At 43.1% G+C, this 15,461-nt stretch overlaps 1 protein-coding gene across 1 annotated transcript in view; it reads right to left on the reverse strand.

The window, feature by feature from the left end:
• The window catches only part of DSCAM (DS cell adhesion molecule), a 760,400-nt gene that overhangs the window by 606,901 nt on the left and 138,038 nt on the right, over positions 1–15,461 (reverse strand). Inside the window, exons 2-3 of the mRNA XM_064380165.1 lie at positions 13,043–13,360; positions 8,905–9,051 (exon numbers count right to left, since the gene is read on the reverse strand). Coding sequence (XP_064236235.1) covers positions 8,905–9,051; positions 13,043–13,360 — 465 coding nt within the window. The remainder of the gene's footprint in view (positions 1–8,904; positions 9,052–13,042; positions 13,361–15,461) is intronic.

The raw sequence follows: 15,461 nt of genomic DNA on the forward strand, positions 1-15,461 counted from the left end.
AGAGAGAAAGAGAAAAGGAGGAAGGAAGGAATAAAGTAGAGAAAGAAAGAAGCATGAAAGTCGACAAAGGGAAAGGTGTCTTTAAAACTGGGGACCTGAGCTCTTGCGTCACAAGAAATACAGTAATTACTAAAGAGAAGTTGTCTGAGGCAACAGAGGGGACAGGTGATGAAGACATTCCAGAAAGCTCGGTCAGGGAAGGGGACCAGGCTGGCAGCACGGTGGGCGGTTAAGCTGGAAGGAAAGAGGACAGCTCTTCCTGTGGGAGAGGACACGGGGCTGAGCCATGTCAGAGGTAGAAAGGGTCATTTGAGAGAGCTCTCCTCAGTCCTTGCAGAGTGAAAAGCTACGATCCTTTGAACACTGAAGAGTAGGTGCAGCAGGGTTGAGAATGGGATGCTCTGGGACACCGAGACAGAGCCTGGGAAAGGCCCCTTCAGCAACACAGATGTGGGCAGCAGAAAACACCTGACCATCCGGACAAGCAGTGAGGTGCCGGTTACAACCGAGCGGCATACACTGTCAATGTGCCCCGTCTCCAGGAACGCTCTGCAGGCTGACGGTGGACAAGGGAAGGGAAGTGGTACCAGACTGGGGAGGCCACAGGTGATGCGGTGGCCGAGGAGAGAGGAAGTCTGGGCTGCTAGACGGTTTACTGTCCTGTCACGTCTGCTCAGAAGGAGAGCCACAAAGGGCTGACAGCCATGGTGGCTCCACCTGATGAATTTCTGGAGGCCCCGCCACCAACCACCTGCTGAGGAGTCTTTCCTTCAAAAGGACACAGCACCACGAGCCTCATTCAACCTACTTTTTTCTCTGCTCTTGACAATACCTTGAATTCACACTGACTTCTTGAGTAGCTAGTAAGTTATTCTGAGTCAAATATTATATTTCTCATTCTCGAATCCTGTTTTCTCATACTGTGGCACACTGTCAAAGCAAATCTAGATTTCTGACATTGATTTAGCTTGTTGATAATAATACTCTGAACCACATTATGGTTATCGCTGCACGATACTGTCTTCTAAATGCTCCTGTTACTCTCTTGAACTTTCCTGAAATGAAAACTCCTAGATGAACAACAGACCAGAGAATATGCTTGTGTCCAAAGTTCATGTGACTGACTTAGCTGGCCATCTGTTTCCTATGTCTAGAAAGAACCAAACATCACGTGGGGAGAGAGAGAGAGAAGGCAGAAGGTCCTTAATGGCAGAATGTAAAATGAACTACATTTACATGGGTGGAGCAAGGGAAGAGGATGAGTCAATGTGTTTGGGGAGCTTAAAATAATTTGAGATGAGACCTTTCTCAAGGCCGGAAATACTTGGATACAAGGCAATAAAGCACACAAAGTGCAGATTCTTCATTTCCTTTCTCCGGCATTTCATGATGAGCACATGCAAAGCGGTTGTTGAATGTGTGAAAATTAAGATGAGCCAACATCATTCAAAAAGTTGCACTGCTCAGAGAAGAGTTAACACGGTAGGTCTGAGACCATCACCCTCATGAAGGGCTGCTTGCAAGACTGACCCTTGACTGGTATCTCGGAACTGGGACATTGGAAGGGTTCCCACCACCCTGAGTGGCTCGCTGCCCGCACCACATGAGCAGTACAGTTCACCATGAGCGCCTGCCTTCCTTCTGGGAGTCTGGAACTGTGGTACGTGCCAAACGTAGCAGGGTGCATAGGTGATCTGCCCCCAAAGAAAGCCCTGGGCACCGAGTCTCCAGGAGCTCCCCCGGTAAACAAGATTGCATCTCTTATTGCCACTCACTGCTGGGGAAATTCAGTGCATCCTGAGTGATTCCATAGGGAGAAGACCTGAGAGCTGGGGCCCGCTTTCCTCGGAACATCACCTCGCGTGCCTTTTCCCTTTGCTGCTTTTGCTCCTTCTTCTGTATTAAGCCACATGCATAAAACATCCTGCAAGATTAAATCTAAGAAAGTGAAAAAATAACGTAGACAGCTGTTGGCTTAAGAAGTGGAATATTCAATTTGGAATTTTAATATCCTGACATTGTATTGTGAAAGAGGACCAGAAAAATCACTGTCTATCCATGGGAGGAAGCTGAGGGAAAAAAAAGCAGAGAGAGATAGAAAAGTCCTTTCCCTAGTTCACCCAGCTAAGCTGAGTCAGAGCTGCAATCAAGTCATATTCCAGACACTTAAAATAGGAAATCAAGGGGCATTTTCATGTGACTTAGTGGGCCAACAGATGAAGTTTTACACACACACACACACACACACATATAACACACAGATACAAAGCATACACATCACACACACTCCATGCAGATACTACACACACACACCACACATGCATACAGAACGCACACACCACACATAACACACTCCACACACACACTCCCTCCACATACATACAGAGCTCACACACCACACACAGCACACACTCCACACACACACACACACAGAGCTCACGCACCCCACACACTCCACACACACATCCCACACACATACAGCGCTCACACACCACACACAGCACACACTCCACACACACCCCCACACATACAGAGCACACACTCCACACACACCCCCACACATACAGAGCTCACACACCACACACACGTACAGAGCTCACACACCACACACCACACTCCACACACACACACCCAACACATACAGAGCTCACACACAGCACACACTCCACACACACCCCCCCACATACAGAGCTCACACACCACACACAGCACACACTCCACACACACACCGCACACACACATGCCACACACACTACACATGCTACACACACTACACATGCTACACACACATTATACAAACACACATAAGGCACCACACACATATGCACACAGCACCCCAACACCACACACATTTGTGGACACACAACACACACATGTACACACACCCCTCCTCAGATCCTCTGGGCTAAATTGGCTCCAATGCTTTCTTGTTTCCTTTTTTAAAGAAAAAATATTAACATGCCTCTCTCTGTGTCTAGCTACCTGTTTGTCCGAAAGTGCATTTCTCTGTGTTGGGTGGTACAGTTTGCAGCCTTCAAAATGGGCGCGCATGTCCTCCCCGCAGGCAGAGCCCCTGCAGACCAGCTGCTACTGCGGCTGCTTTGGAGCCTCCCAATCGGCTGTTTGGAGCCCCAAGCCATGCCCCTCACCCCACATGACACCCATTCTCGGTGCCATGCAGGGGCTTTCCAGAGCTGTAAACAACCAGTTTTTAATTACCTTCAGGTGGCAGCGGGGGTAACATGCAAAAAGTAATCTAGTGAGCGATCGACTTAAATGGCAAAAGTATAGCATAATTAATTATTTTAAAAAAGAAAGAGACCAGAGTTCTGTCTTCCAATTGCTCAGTTACTTCACTCCAAAAATATAGCATGGTGAAAATATGACATCTCTCTGCCTTTCTAATTCCAGTCTGGTGTACATTTTCTGAGCTAAGGATACTTTCCAGTGTCTAAAATGAGGTTCTTATTTACAAAGAGCAAGATAAACAAAAGATTGGATGAAACATGCAAAGACAGACAGCTAGGTAGGTAAGAGAGAAATGTTCTTTTAGACTTTCCATTTGGCCCCACGGATTCCTTTTCAGTCAATGTTAAAGAAATGCTTCTTCAATTCTGCAACTCTCTGGCACTTTTAAAATCAAAGATGAGGCTGTCAGGTGACTCTTGGTTTTTTGTTTTTTTAAAAAAATTTTACATCATTTTAATGTTGATCTCATTCCTTTTACTCACAAGCTCTATGAGGGCAGACTCAGGTCTCCACAAGGTAGCAGCCACAGCAGCTAAGTAGCAGACGTCTGGAAAATGCTCAGTGAGGAGCAGTAAAATCACAATACAAGTGCCTCAGAAAAGGGAAGGTTAATGTCCATGGTCAAGAGTGCACAGAAGCGGAGGCCCCCACAGCGTGGCCCACGTGCCGCTACAGCTGTGTTGCTCTCGCTCCCTTCCCACATGAGAATACATGGCATCCAGTCTGCTCTTAGTTCTGGTTTGCTGAAACGTGCTTAAGGATAGCCTTGTCTAATTTGGTTGACTGTATCTATAATTTGTTTTCCCCTCTCTAAAATGCAAAGGTTTTCTTAAATCACAACCTCCTTTCTGAAACCTTCTCTACTTCCCCAGGCAAAACCATGTGTGCACCTGCAGCCTTAGCCCGAGTGCCTATCCCGCAGCGCTAACACCCCCAGAGTGACAGTGCGGGAACCTCCCCCAGCATCTCAACAGCAGAAACCATCTCTGCAGGGGTCTGGGGAGGGAGTGCTTCTTAGAGCCGAAGTTTTGCGTTATCTGTGATGCCCAGACCCAACTGTGGCAGTGAAGAATTACAGCAAATGTTTCATGTAAAGTGCTTGGTTTATGTCCTTTGATATTTAATGTGGGAAGAAAATTGTTCACGTTTACCCAAAACGCAGGAAGAAGATAATCACCCTTGGACTTGAACTCATTGATCCTAAGAGATAAAATTCTCCTTGAATCATCACTAACAGAGGTATTCAGATAGGAAATATTACAGTGGAAAATTGGGCCACTGCTAAGGAGGGAGGCAGTTTCTCTGGGAATAGTGAAATGTTTGCTTTTTCCATTTTCCAAATCCGGTTACCCTTGGGCTGTGTCTTTGATGTTAATGTAGCTAAGCCCCTGGTGAGATTCTCACAATTTTATCAGAAGAAACAGAAACGGAAGGCTGGGCTCTCTTATTGCCGGCCTCCCTAATCGGGAGGAAATTCACAACAGGCTAGTCAAGGGAAACCCAGATATAAAGCCTATGTTACTGTTTTTCTCCAGGATGGTGTCTTATGCATCTCCACATCAGCAATACCTCCAAAAGCACATTGCTATTCAAGCTACTATATTTTTACTGGGCTACATTAATATTATGGCATTTAAAAGGATATCATTGCCGCTTGGGGTAAGCGATGAGGATGTTTAAAAAAAAAATGCTCATAGACACCAGGACCCTTGTCTTTCCTGGCTCATTTTAGGGAGGTAAGAAGACTATCGGTCAGGATCTGTCATATCAACTAAGGTTGTCTGATGGCATCGTGTGTGCCTGTCCCTTAAATGTTTTTCCTCTGCACATTTATGACCCTGCTCCCAGCCATCATACCAGAGGGAAGGGTCACCAGACGGGGCCCCGGGGCCCAGGAAGATCCCAGGCAGGCAGAAAAGCAGCATCAGATATTACGACTCTTGCCCCCATTTGGTAAAATTATGGGATTTCTACTTTGTGGCGGATCTTTCCAAAGATCCCTCAGAATCAATGAACTCATGAATGTCCTTGATATTGGTAGCCTCACGACCTCATATGATGAAAAGGCCTAACTTAATTTTTGAGTCTACCTTCAGGCCAAACTGAAGCCTGCCCTGGAAAGAAATCAGTGCATGCCCTAATGTGCAGTAAGCTCCCGAAAGCCACCATAAGAATGGACCATGCTCATTCAAACCCTGACGAACACTGGGTTTGCGCTTCTCAAGAAAATAACCTACTCATTTGTTTTCTTAACCAAAATAAAGGGCAAAACCTAGTGAGACATACTGATAGAAACCATTTGTTTCTTTTTAGGGAAATATACCAACGTTTTTAATTTTGCTTTTCATTAAAAAGAATTTGTAGAAGACAAATACACATTTATCTTAACCAGGATTTCCAAAGGTTCCCTGGCCTAGAGATTCACATAAATGCTCGTCTGTTAGAAGCAGGACTTTGCTGCTCTGACCTTCCCAGGGGATCTCCCAATAGTCAAGGCTGAGCACCTAAGCATCCCCCAGGCCAAGAGGCCACGTTCTGCCCTAAGCCCAACAGGGCATCATGGGCAATGGCCTGTGAATCTTCCTTTTGGGCCCTCTCTTGACTGCCACCAGCCCCCAGCTTTCCTAGGTCAACTCTCTGGCACTCCCATACTCGCTCCTAACTCACTCACTCAGTCCAATACTTACACAGTCTTATTTCCATGGCTGATTTAGTTAATTGGTTTTCTCCACAGGGAGAAGTCACCACTAAAGGAAGTGATCTGTGCAGAGTAGGAATGCTTCCTGGGACAAACTTCCCAGCCAGATCCCAGCAGGCTGGGATGACTGATAATCCGGGAGATGGCCATGCCAAAGAATAAATACAAACTAGTTCAGCAGGAGTTACAGTTTATTTACAAAGCAGATGCAAATTAACCTTTTACAGATCATCTGCTGTGCATATGGCATTCGGGACAGCTTCTCTGAAGGTTAGGGCTAATTTAGAAAAAGTCCCTCTGTTCCTGGGACTTCTGTGCTGTGCTAGGTCATCCCCTGAAGCTAAGAATCCTGGTGCTTCCCAGAGTGGCTCAGCCCCAGCCAGTGTGGAGGAGGGAGGTTCCTTTTAGTGCCCTCCCCCACAGCACAGCCTGGGTGATGGTGGGGGGAGGCTGTCCTCTGTCCTTATCTGTGCCTTGTCCTGGTAACCAGACAGAAATATAACCCTTCTCCACCTAGACCACCTGAGCATGGTTTATTTATCAAAATCTCCAATGTTTTAAACCATGTGTCACCTCCAGTGACTTCATGACCTCCTTTTCTGGGCACTGTTGATGGGTGGAGCTTAGCCACTGGGAACAGGGCCTGATTGTAGCAGTGAGTGATAGAAGTCAGGTAAAAATGCACGATTTCGAGACTTCCTGCAAACCGATCATGCCAATGCTTTGAGGTCTTGTTGTCATTTACAAGGTCACTTTTAGTGACAAGTCTATTAGGCTCAAGTTGAACAACCTGGTATGAAGTCTCTCTTTTTTCTTTCTTTCAATGTCTTACTTACAAACAACAAAAGTTTCTTATTGATGTATTCCTCAATAAGATAAACACTTGTGTTGTATTTATTTTCTAGATGCTGCTGTGAAGTAAAAGCCAGGTGCTTACCCAAAACTTTTGCTTTTAAAATTTTATGAAAGGATGAAGCCCCAGTGTATGACTCAGGAGAGGACCTGAGATTTAACAGTTCCTATCAGTGAGACACCAACTGTATACTCTGCCTGCCAGCATCATCCCCTCACTAAATTTCCTTTTTTTTTATCTAATTAGGTTCACATTTGAAGGAAAATGAAGTCTGTTGACAGAGATTGCAAAAAGGTGAAACACGAATATGAGGATACAACTAATTCAAGACGTCTAGGACACAAAAGAACAAACATACTATACAAACCGTCTTGATACAAAAGTCCTCCTGGTAGATATTTCAGTTTCTCACCCAGATTTCCAGTTCTTTTCTTCTTTCAGGCATATGGCCCACTGAAGTCAGGCATGGCCATGAGACTTGCTTTAGCCAATTAAATATGAACAGAGATAACGTGTCACCTCCACATGGAGGCACTAAGAAGGCGTTTGGAATGCTCCCATGCCTTCTTCCTCTGCCAGAGCATACTCTGAGGCTGCAAATTTGGATGACTGAGTTAAAAGATGGTGAAGTCCCCGTCCTAGTTCCCTGAGTCTGGAAAACTGAAAAGTCAGCCCCCAATTCTTCCCCTCCCTGAATCTATACTCCCTTGCCATATAAATTTGGGGGTCTCTCCCCTCTGACTCCGAGCTTAGCCAGATGACTATAATCAAATCCTTCCATCTGCCATTAAGAAAACTAACATGACCCCTAAGGAGAGAAGATGAAGATGTTTCAACACTGAAAATTAGCAAATAAAACTGTGTAAGTGAGTCTCTATTCTGATTGTTACAATCACATTTCAGTTCTTAAGCTTAGCATTTTTTAACACCCTAAGTTAAGTGATGATGATTACTCAACATAACAACAAGGATTGTATTGTTCATTGAAGTGTGAGGGGTTTTCAATTCACTGTAAAGACAATGTTTTTTATAAAAACTAAGAATTCCATTATATCCTAGATTCCTGTAATAGGCTATGATGACAACATATTTCAATTTTGATTTGGATCTTTTAAATGCCTTCTGGTCATTGGTGTATAGTAATCAACACTCTCCAGCTAATCAATAAGCTGAAAAACAAAAACGGTGTGTCACCACGAGGGTTCAGTCCTAGATCCTCCTCTCTACAAATTGATAAAATGTTGCTTATTCAAGAATTATGTTAAAATGCGTGTTGTGTGTGTATGTATGCATCTTCATGCGAGGGCATAAAGACATGTTTTTAAAAAGCAACTATTTATAATCCACATTGGAACACAGACTAGGCTCATCACAATTCTTTTCCAAAAGCAGCCAACGCATTTTGAGATAGGCCAACAGTCATTGTCCGAGGATGCACAGAACAGGAGCACCACGCATCACCCTAACAGCAGCCTTCCCAGGTAAACAGCACAGAGCAAGAAATCTACTTCAACACCGTTAGACAGGAAGAGCTGCAGTTTCCTGGAGGCTAAATTTAAATTTCATCTTTTCTAGACATCAAATATAAGCCAAGAAATTACTCATATGCAAATACACATTGCAGTTCTGCATATGTATTCTTAGTAGAATCTTCAAGAAATAGGTCAGAGATACAACATAACTCTCAAGACACTGGAAGGCACACAAAGTGCATGAGAACTGGGCTTCCATCTTCCAGATTTTAGTTTCAGAATATCAGCTATCTGTGCAACGCTGAGGTCTCTCACAGATGCACAATACTGTTACCTTGTTTTCAGAAGCAGACATAAAACCACAATTTTCTCAAAGAAGTAAACATAATGGCAATAGTTACAACGCCAGTCACTAATTTCTCTTCACCAGTCAACTCACCAAAGAATATCCGAATCAAGCCATTATAAGCCAACACAAAACACTTATTTCGTTTACTTATAAAATAGCATCAATCTTAAGAATACTAATTCTGAATAATAATGAACACATACATGGAGACCCGATTCCATCTCTGAAATAACCTTTCAGAAGGTGAGCATGGCATCTTGCACTCTGGAGATGCAAAGCCTACCTGAGACAAGTGAAACAGTGTCTTTCTCCCATGAGACGACAGTGATGTACGCCTCCACCGAGGAGGGGATAATGCACTTGAAGACCGCGACATTGCCTCTCATGGTTTTCTGGTCCTCCACACGGACTGTATAGGGCTCCCGTAAAACTGGAAGGCAGAAATAGACCTCAGTAAGGCACACAGTCAACAGGCTCGTTCTGAGAGTATCTCAATGTCATATACGCATTGCAGCACACACGCATCCATTGCATAACGTATCTTTCTGGAAAACAGTTAAGATGCCTTCATTTCATGTCTTTCATTGCCTGACTTAAGAAAACATTCACTCCCTTAACATCACATGGTTGGGTGAGGTGGCTCATGCCTGTAATCCCAGCACTTTGGGAGGCCAAGGCAGGCGGATCACGACGTCAAGAGATCGAGACCATCCTGGTCAACATGGTGAAACCCCGTCTCTACTAAAAATACAAAAAATTAGCTGGGCACGGTGGTGCGTGCCTGTAATTCCAGCTACTCAGGAGGCTGAGGCAGGAAGAATTGCCTGAACCCACGAGGTGGAGGTTGCGGTGAGCCAAGATTGCGCCATTGCACTCCAGCCTGGGTAACAAGAGTGAAACTCTGTCTCAAAAAAAAAAAAAAAAAAGAATGATCAATATCAATAGTAAAGGGATTCTTGCAAAGGCTGGGAACCAGAGACCAGACATGAAAAGCTACGGTCAAGGACTAGTTGAGAGGGATGCCCAGGGGAGCCTTTCCAAAGTTAGTCAAGGAGAGAGTCTTTATCACCATCCATCCACATATTGAAGAACATCTTTTTTGCTTCCATTACTTTGGTAATTATGAATAAAGTTGCTATACAAATTTATGTGCAGATTTTGGTGTCCTTTATCCAGAAATATAAGTCAATCATAGGACACATCTTATTTCCGAGGTGGATCACTTTACTCCACTGCCTGAGGTCCAGTCTTGAAAACAGTTGCTTCTGCCAGATGCAGTGGCTCACACCTGCAATCCCAGAGCTTTGGAAGGCTGAGGGAGGCAGATCACCTGAGGTCGGGAGTTCAAGACCAGCCTGACCAACATGGAGAAAGTCCATCTCTACTAAAAATACAAAATTAGCTGGGCATGGTGGTGCATGCCTGAAATCCCAGCTACTTGGGAGGCTGAAGCAAGAGAATTGCTTGAACCCTGGAGGTGGAGGTTACAGTGATCCAAGACCAGGCCATTGCACTCCAGCCTGGGCAACAAAAGTGAAACTCCATCAGAAAGAGAAAGAGAAAGAGAAAGGAGGGAGGGAAGGAAGGAGGGAGGGAAAGAGGAAAGGAAGGAAGGAGGGAAGGAAGGAAGGAAGGAGGGAAGGAAGGAAGGAGGGAGGGAGGGAAGGAAGGAAGGAGGGAAGGAAGGAAGGAAACATATGGTTGCTTCAGATATTTTGTCTGTTTTTTTTGGCTGGTTGTATTAGTTCGTTCTCACAAGACTGGGTAATTTACAAAGAAAAGAGATTTATTTAACTCATAGTTCTGAATGGCTTGGGAGGCCTTAGGAAATGTACAAGCATGGCATAAGGCACCTCTTCAGGGTGGCAGGAGAGAGAATGAGTGTCAGCAAGGAAAGTACCAGATGCTTTTAAAACCATCAGATCTTATGCGACTCACTCACTATCACTAGAACAGCATGGGGAACAATGTCCCCATGATTCAGTTACTTTCCGCTAGGCCCCTCCCAGGACATGTGGGGATTATGGGGATTATCATCCTAGATGGGATTTGGGTGCAGACACAGAGCCCAGCCGTATCATTCTCAGGACCCTGGTTTTTGGCTGTTTCAGATGAAAGGGTAAATTTGGCTCCTGCACCTCCATCTTGGCCAGTCAAAAGTCCTAGTCAAATGTTAGAAAGCACAGTTTGCTAGGAGAAAACAATCATGAGAAATCTTCTGACTTCCCCAAAATCATATGGCTGATTGTTACTTGCTATGTAGTAAAGGCAGCCTGGGTAAGGAGCAACACGGTCTCAAGTGGCCCACCCGCATTCCAGCCCTTAGAATAGGACAGAAACAAAAATCTCCTGTGAGAACTAGGATTGATGATTAATGAGACATGATGAGTGGACCGTCCTTTAATTGCTAGTACCCAGACCTAGATCAAAATTTCTGAAAATTAAGAACGAGAATCCCTTGCACTGCCAAAAGACAGATTATGAAGTCATTCTACCTAATAGCTTATGCCAGGACAATCTAAACACCAATCTCCTGGGATATTTACACATTTAGGATGACCTGATACAGAAGAGGATACCCTATGAGTGAATAGTCATTGGCCTCAATCCTACACTTCAGCTGTCAAAGGGTAACACTTATGCCCTTCACCTGCCTTTTGGAACAAGCTTCTAGTTCTGTACTCGCATTTACACAAAAAGGGTAAAACCAGATTTTCAAGTATCCAATGAACAATCTAGAAGATTGTTATAACCATTAGGTGTTCATAACAAAAAGCAAAATTAAATTAGAAGAGAAATTTGATTTGGGCAATATGAATGCCCATCTTATATGTTCAAACTGATACAGTAGTTATCTATTTGCTGGATTCATAGTCCATAGGGTTTTAGATGCCAAGAATGCCAGCACATAGATGGTAAAAGCACAGCTGGGTAGGAAGAGGCAGGTGGCCCAGACGCCAGACGAGATGATGCAGTTTCCATGCTCCGAAACTTTCAGTGTCACGCAAAAACAATCAATTCTATGACTGATTTAGAAGATGGCAGTTAAAACAGGAGTAAGCATTTCATTCCTTTACCTGACAGAAAGCCCAAGGCAGATATAATGGATTAATACATACAGGTATAGCTGTTTGAAATTCTAGGTTTCTCTATAAGTGGTGTTTTGTAGATTACAAATATGCTTTTATAACACGTCATTAAAATGTGCAGTCTTCCCAGTAAAAGGCATTCACTAAATCTCCCTGTTTGTCAGGTTTAGAGGTCCCTATACAAATTACATTTGCTTTATTGTAATTATTTGACACATCACATTTCCATATATTTTGATTAAAGACAATCTTTTTTTCCCCCTTTCTTATGTGAATTCTCGTGCAGGTCTTGGAATTCATGAGCATGTCACTGAGATCAAAATATAGTTGGGAAAATGACTAGCTAGCAGCATGAGTCACAGTCTAATGTTTGATGGCTTACATCAAAGAGATCATATGCACGAATTCTGAAACACCTCATATTTTTCCCATGTTGTGATGTCTTCTACCAGCACCTACTCACTTACTGAAGAAATTATTGCAGCTACTTGGTGTATAAGAAAAAAAAAAATCAAAGTCATATTCTCTTTGCCCTGCTATTATATGTCAGTCTACACAAGTATTTCAGAGCTAGACTTAAAAAAATTAAAATGCTGTTTGCTAACAGGAGTCTAGCTGTGAGTTTGTTTTGTAGGACTTTGTTAAATCTATAGAACCACACAATCTGTCCTGTATATATAGCCTTTGATGTCTGTGTATCTCAGGCAGTATTCTTTCCTGGGTTGACTTGTAGCAATGGTGATTAAAAAAAGACACAATATGTTGTTAAAAGGAACATAGCCCATTCAGGATTTATGCACCGACAACATTTCAGCAACATGTGATACAGTCAAAAATGTTAAAATAGCCTTTCTATTTCACAAGAGAAGCAAGGATATTAGATTGATTCTGTTTCCATAACAGCACATCTTGATGCTGTGGTTTTATTCCAGCTCAACCATTTGTCATTTTTTTCTCTTTCTCCTCCCCTAGGATGGGGTAGGGGACGGGTGAGGTGGGGAAAAAGAGGGGTGGAAGTAAACATATTGGATTTGAGACACTGAAAGTTTGAATCAGAGTATCAACTTAGACCAAATATAAGGAGGCTGGGATGTCAGAACTTGCCAACTTGCTAATGACTGCCTTCTTTCAAGGTTTAGTTCCAATAATGTACAGCACTCTGGAATCTAAACAAAGAGATCCTAAAGAAGTCATCAGCAAGGTCTGAATGAACGGATGACAGGGTTTTACTGGTTCTCTGCTGCGACGGCATTTTGCTATTTGTCATTGTCATTGTCCTCCCACCCCAAGCAGGCACAGGAAAAAAAAAACTAAGCCCAGAGCTGTACTCACCAGCCTTGATGTGGACATCCTGACTTCTAATTTTCCCTGAAGGATTTTCAGCTGTGCAATAATAAGTATTATCATGGATTAAGGTACTGAAGCTTGAAGGAGGGAAGGGGAAAATTTGGAGAGTGCCGTTGGGGTGGACGTGGCGGATCCCGGGAACATCGTAGATCTCCTCGCCCGTGGCTAGGTACCATCTGAGAGTCACAGGAGGGATGCCTGCTGCGGGGCAGGGCACCAGAGTCCCCGTGGTGCTGGCAAACACTACCTCTTGCAGAGATGCATTGACAAAGTAGAGGCTGGAGTGTAGGTCTTCACTGAAAACTGCGAGAAGACAACACGGGGATCCACTGGTAAGTAAAACAGGCCTTTGACATTTGCAGTTCAATCAGTCTGGCCTCAGAACGTTATCTTGAAAATTAATCATGAGGCTCAGGCTCAAATAAAACCAAACCATTCAAATTTTCTCTAAATGCTATGAGCAGAGAGGCTGATATTAAAATCTAAGGTGCCATCCTAATCTCACATTTTGTACACAAACTGTTAAGTTATCCTGGATGCTTATTTTTAATAGATTAGTTTTTTGCCTCATGCCTCAAGTCCTGTTCTGTCCCCACACTGACCACTATTGGACTGCATATTATATATTTTTAATGCACTTATTGTCTATGTTCTGTCGCTAGAGATAAGCCTCATGAGGACAAGGTCTTGATTTACTCCCACTATTACTTGGAGCATAGAGCCCAGCTGTCAATGGGCTCTCCGTAAAGAGGAGCTGAATGTGTGAATGCCTAGATCCTGTTGCTTGGATCAGATTGCTCTCGTTACACTCAGAATTATTATTGAATAAAATTACCACACTTTTAATTAAAATTGAAAATCACATGTAAAACATTTTAAAAGCACCACTGGTTGCCAGAAAATAGAATGCCAAATCAACAACGCACTTTTTATTGAAAGTATGATGAAACAATAAAGAGAATTTTGACAAAAGCATGACTCAAGTCCACCAGCACACGGTGTCTGTTTTGATTTTTACATTTCCCTTCTGGTCCACCTGCCTCCATGCCTTATCTATATAATTATATTGTGCTAAAGTGTGCATACATAAAATGTACCATTTTTATAACTGTTTCATCCTCTCATACATCATCTACATAATTCCATTGTTCTATACCGACTTCATAAGTAAATATCAGTGAATGCACAATTTATACATATTCTTATGAACTCTTTTCCTGCTCTTCTCATTTAAATTGTTTCTCTTTTACTTCTACAAGTAAATATCAGCAAATATGTTCATACACTTTTGGCTTTTTAATTCATTTAAGGGCCTGTAACAAGTGTTTATGGAGTGTTGGTTATGTGAAAAAATAAAACTTAACTTCCAGAAAAAATAAAACTTAACTTGTTTATAAGTTAAAAGATTTATAAATATAATGAAATCCTACTTGTCACACATCTGAGCTTCTCTGTGACTTTTTTTTAATCAGAGAGCGATTTATTAGGCAGAGAGAGAGAGAGAGAGAGAGGAGGCAAGCTCCCACATTGCTGTGGGAGGGGAATTCAGAGGGGATATCCCCTCTGTGACTTTCTAAAGCAGGTGCATACCTAGATACATATTTGTAAGAGACCCCAGATATTTTGAATGAACTTCACTGGACAGAGGTGAGAATAACATTTACTGGATGCTTCATAGTACTCTGTACCAGACAATCTTATAATATTTGCAATCAACAACAGCTCTGCTAGGTAAATAAAGGCTCCACTTTGCAGACGATGACATGGAGATTCACAGGGCTGTCACTGGACCAAGGACTCGGGGCTAGGAAGTGGCAGAACCAGATTGTCTTTCTGATGAAGGTTTTGGTGATTTGTGTTTTCTCATCTTAGAACCAAATGTGGCATAACAGTCTCCCTCATTTGGGTGGGGATTAGAGGCAGCTCTCTATAGACTGGGTCTGTGGCCTGTGCTTCCTGATTTAGTCTTTCTCCTTGGTGTGGGGCTGAAGGGTTACAGGCTCCTGCCACATGCTGGGGTTGCTACTAAGCCTGTGTGATAAAATACATGTGCCCCTCGCTTTGTCTGTAGTTAACTGGCATGATTTGGTAAGAAAAAGATGAAAAAATTAACATTATTTACAAAGACGATCGGATTCATAATAACAAGATTTAAGCTGCTTACTAAATGTGAGGGTAGCGGGTGGTTCCCTCTTTGTAAATAATGTTAATTTCTTCATCTTTTTGTTTATTGGTTCCCAAAAACATAACAGCCTGAGAGTCTTTGTTGTGTCATTGCCTTATTCAATGTAATAATTATTGCTTATAATTATTTGAGGAAACACAGCATCCAAGCATTGACACAAGGCTGAATAGATGTGGTTGACTCTACTCATAGCAAGATGCAAGGCACGTTCTTCCCTGT

This window comes from Aotus nancymaae, unplaced genomic scaffold (genome assembly GCF_030222135.1).
Source record: "Aotus nancymaae isolate 86718 unplaced genomic scaffold, 86718_ANA_hifiasm-v0.15.2.pri h1tg000022l_1, whole genome shotgun sequence".
Taxonomy (NCBI): Eukaryota; Metazoa; Chordata; class Mammalia; order Primates; family Aotidae; genus Aotus; species Aotus nancymaae.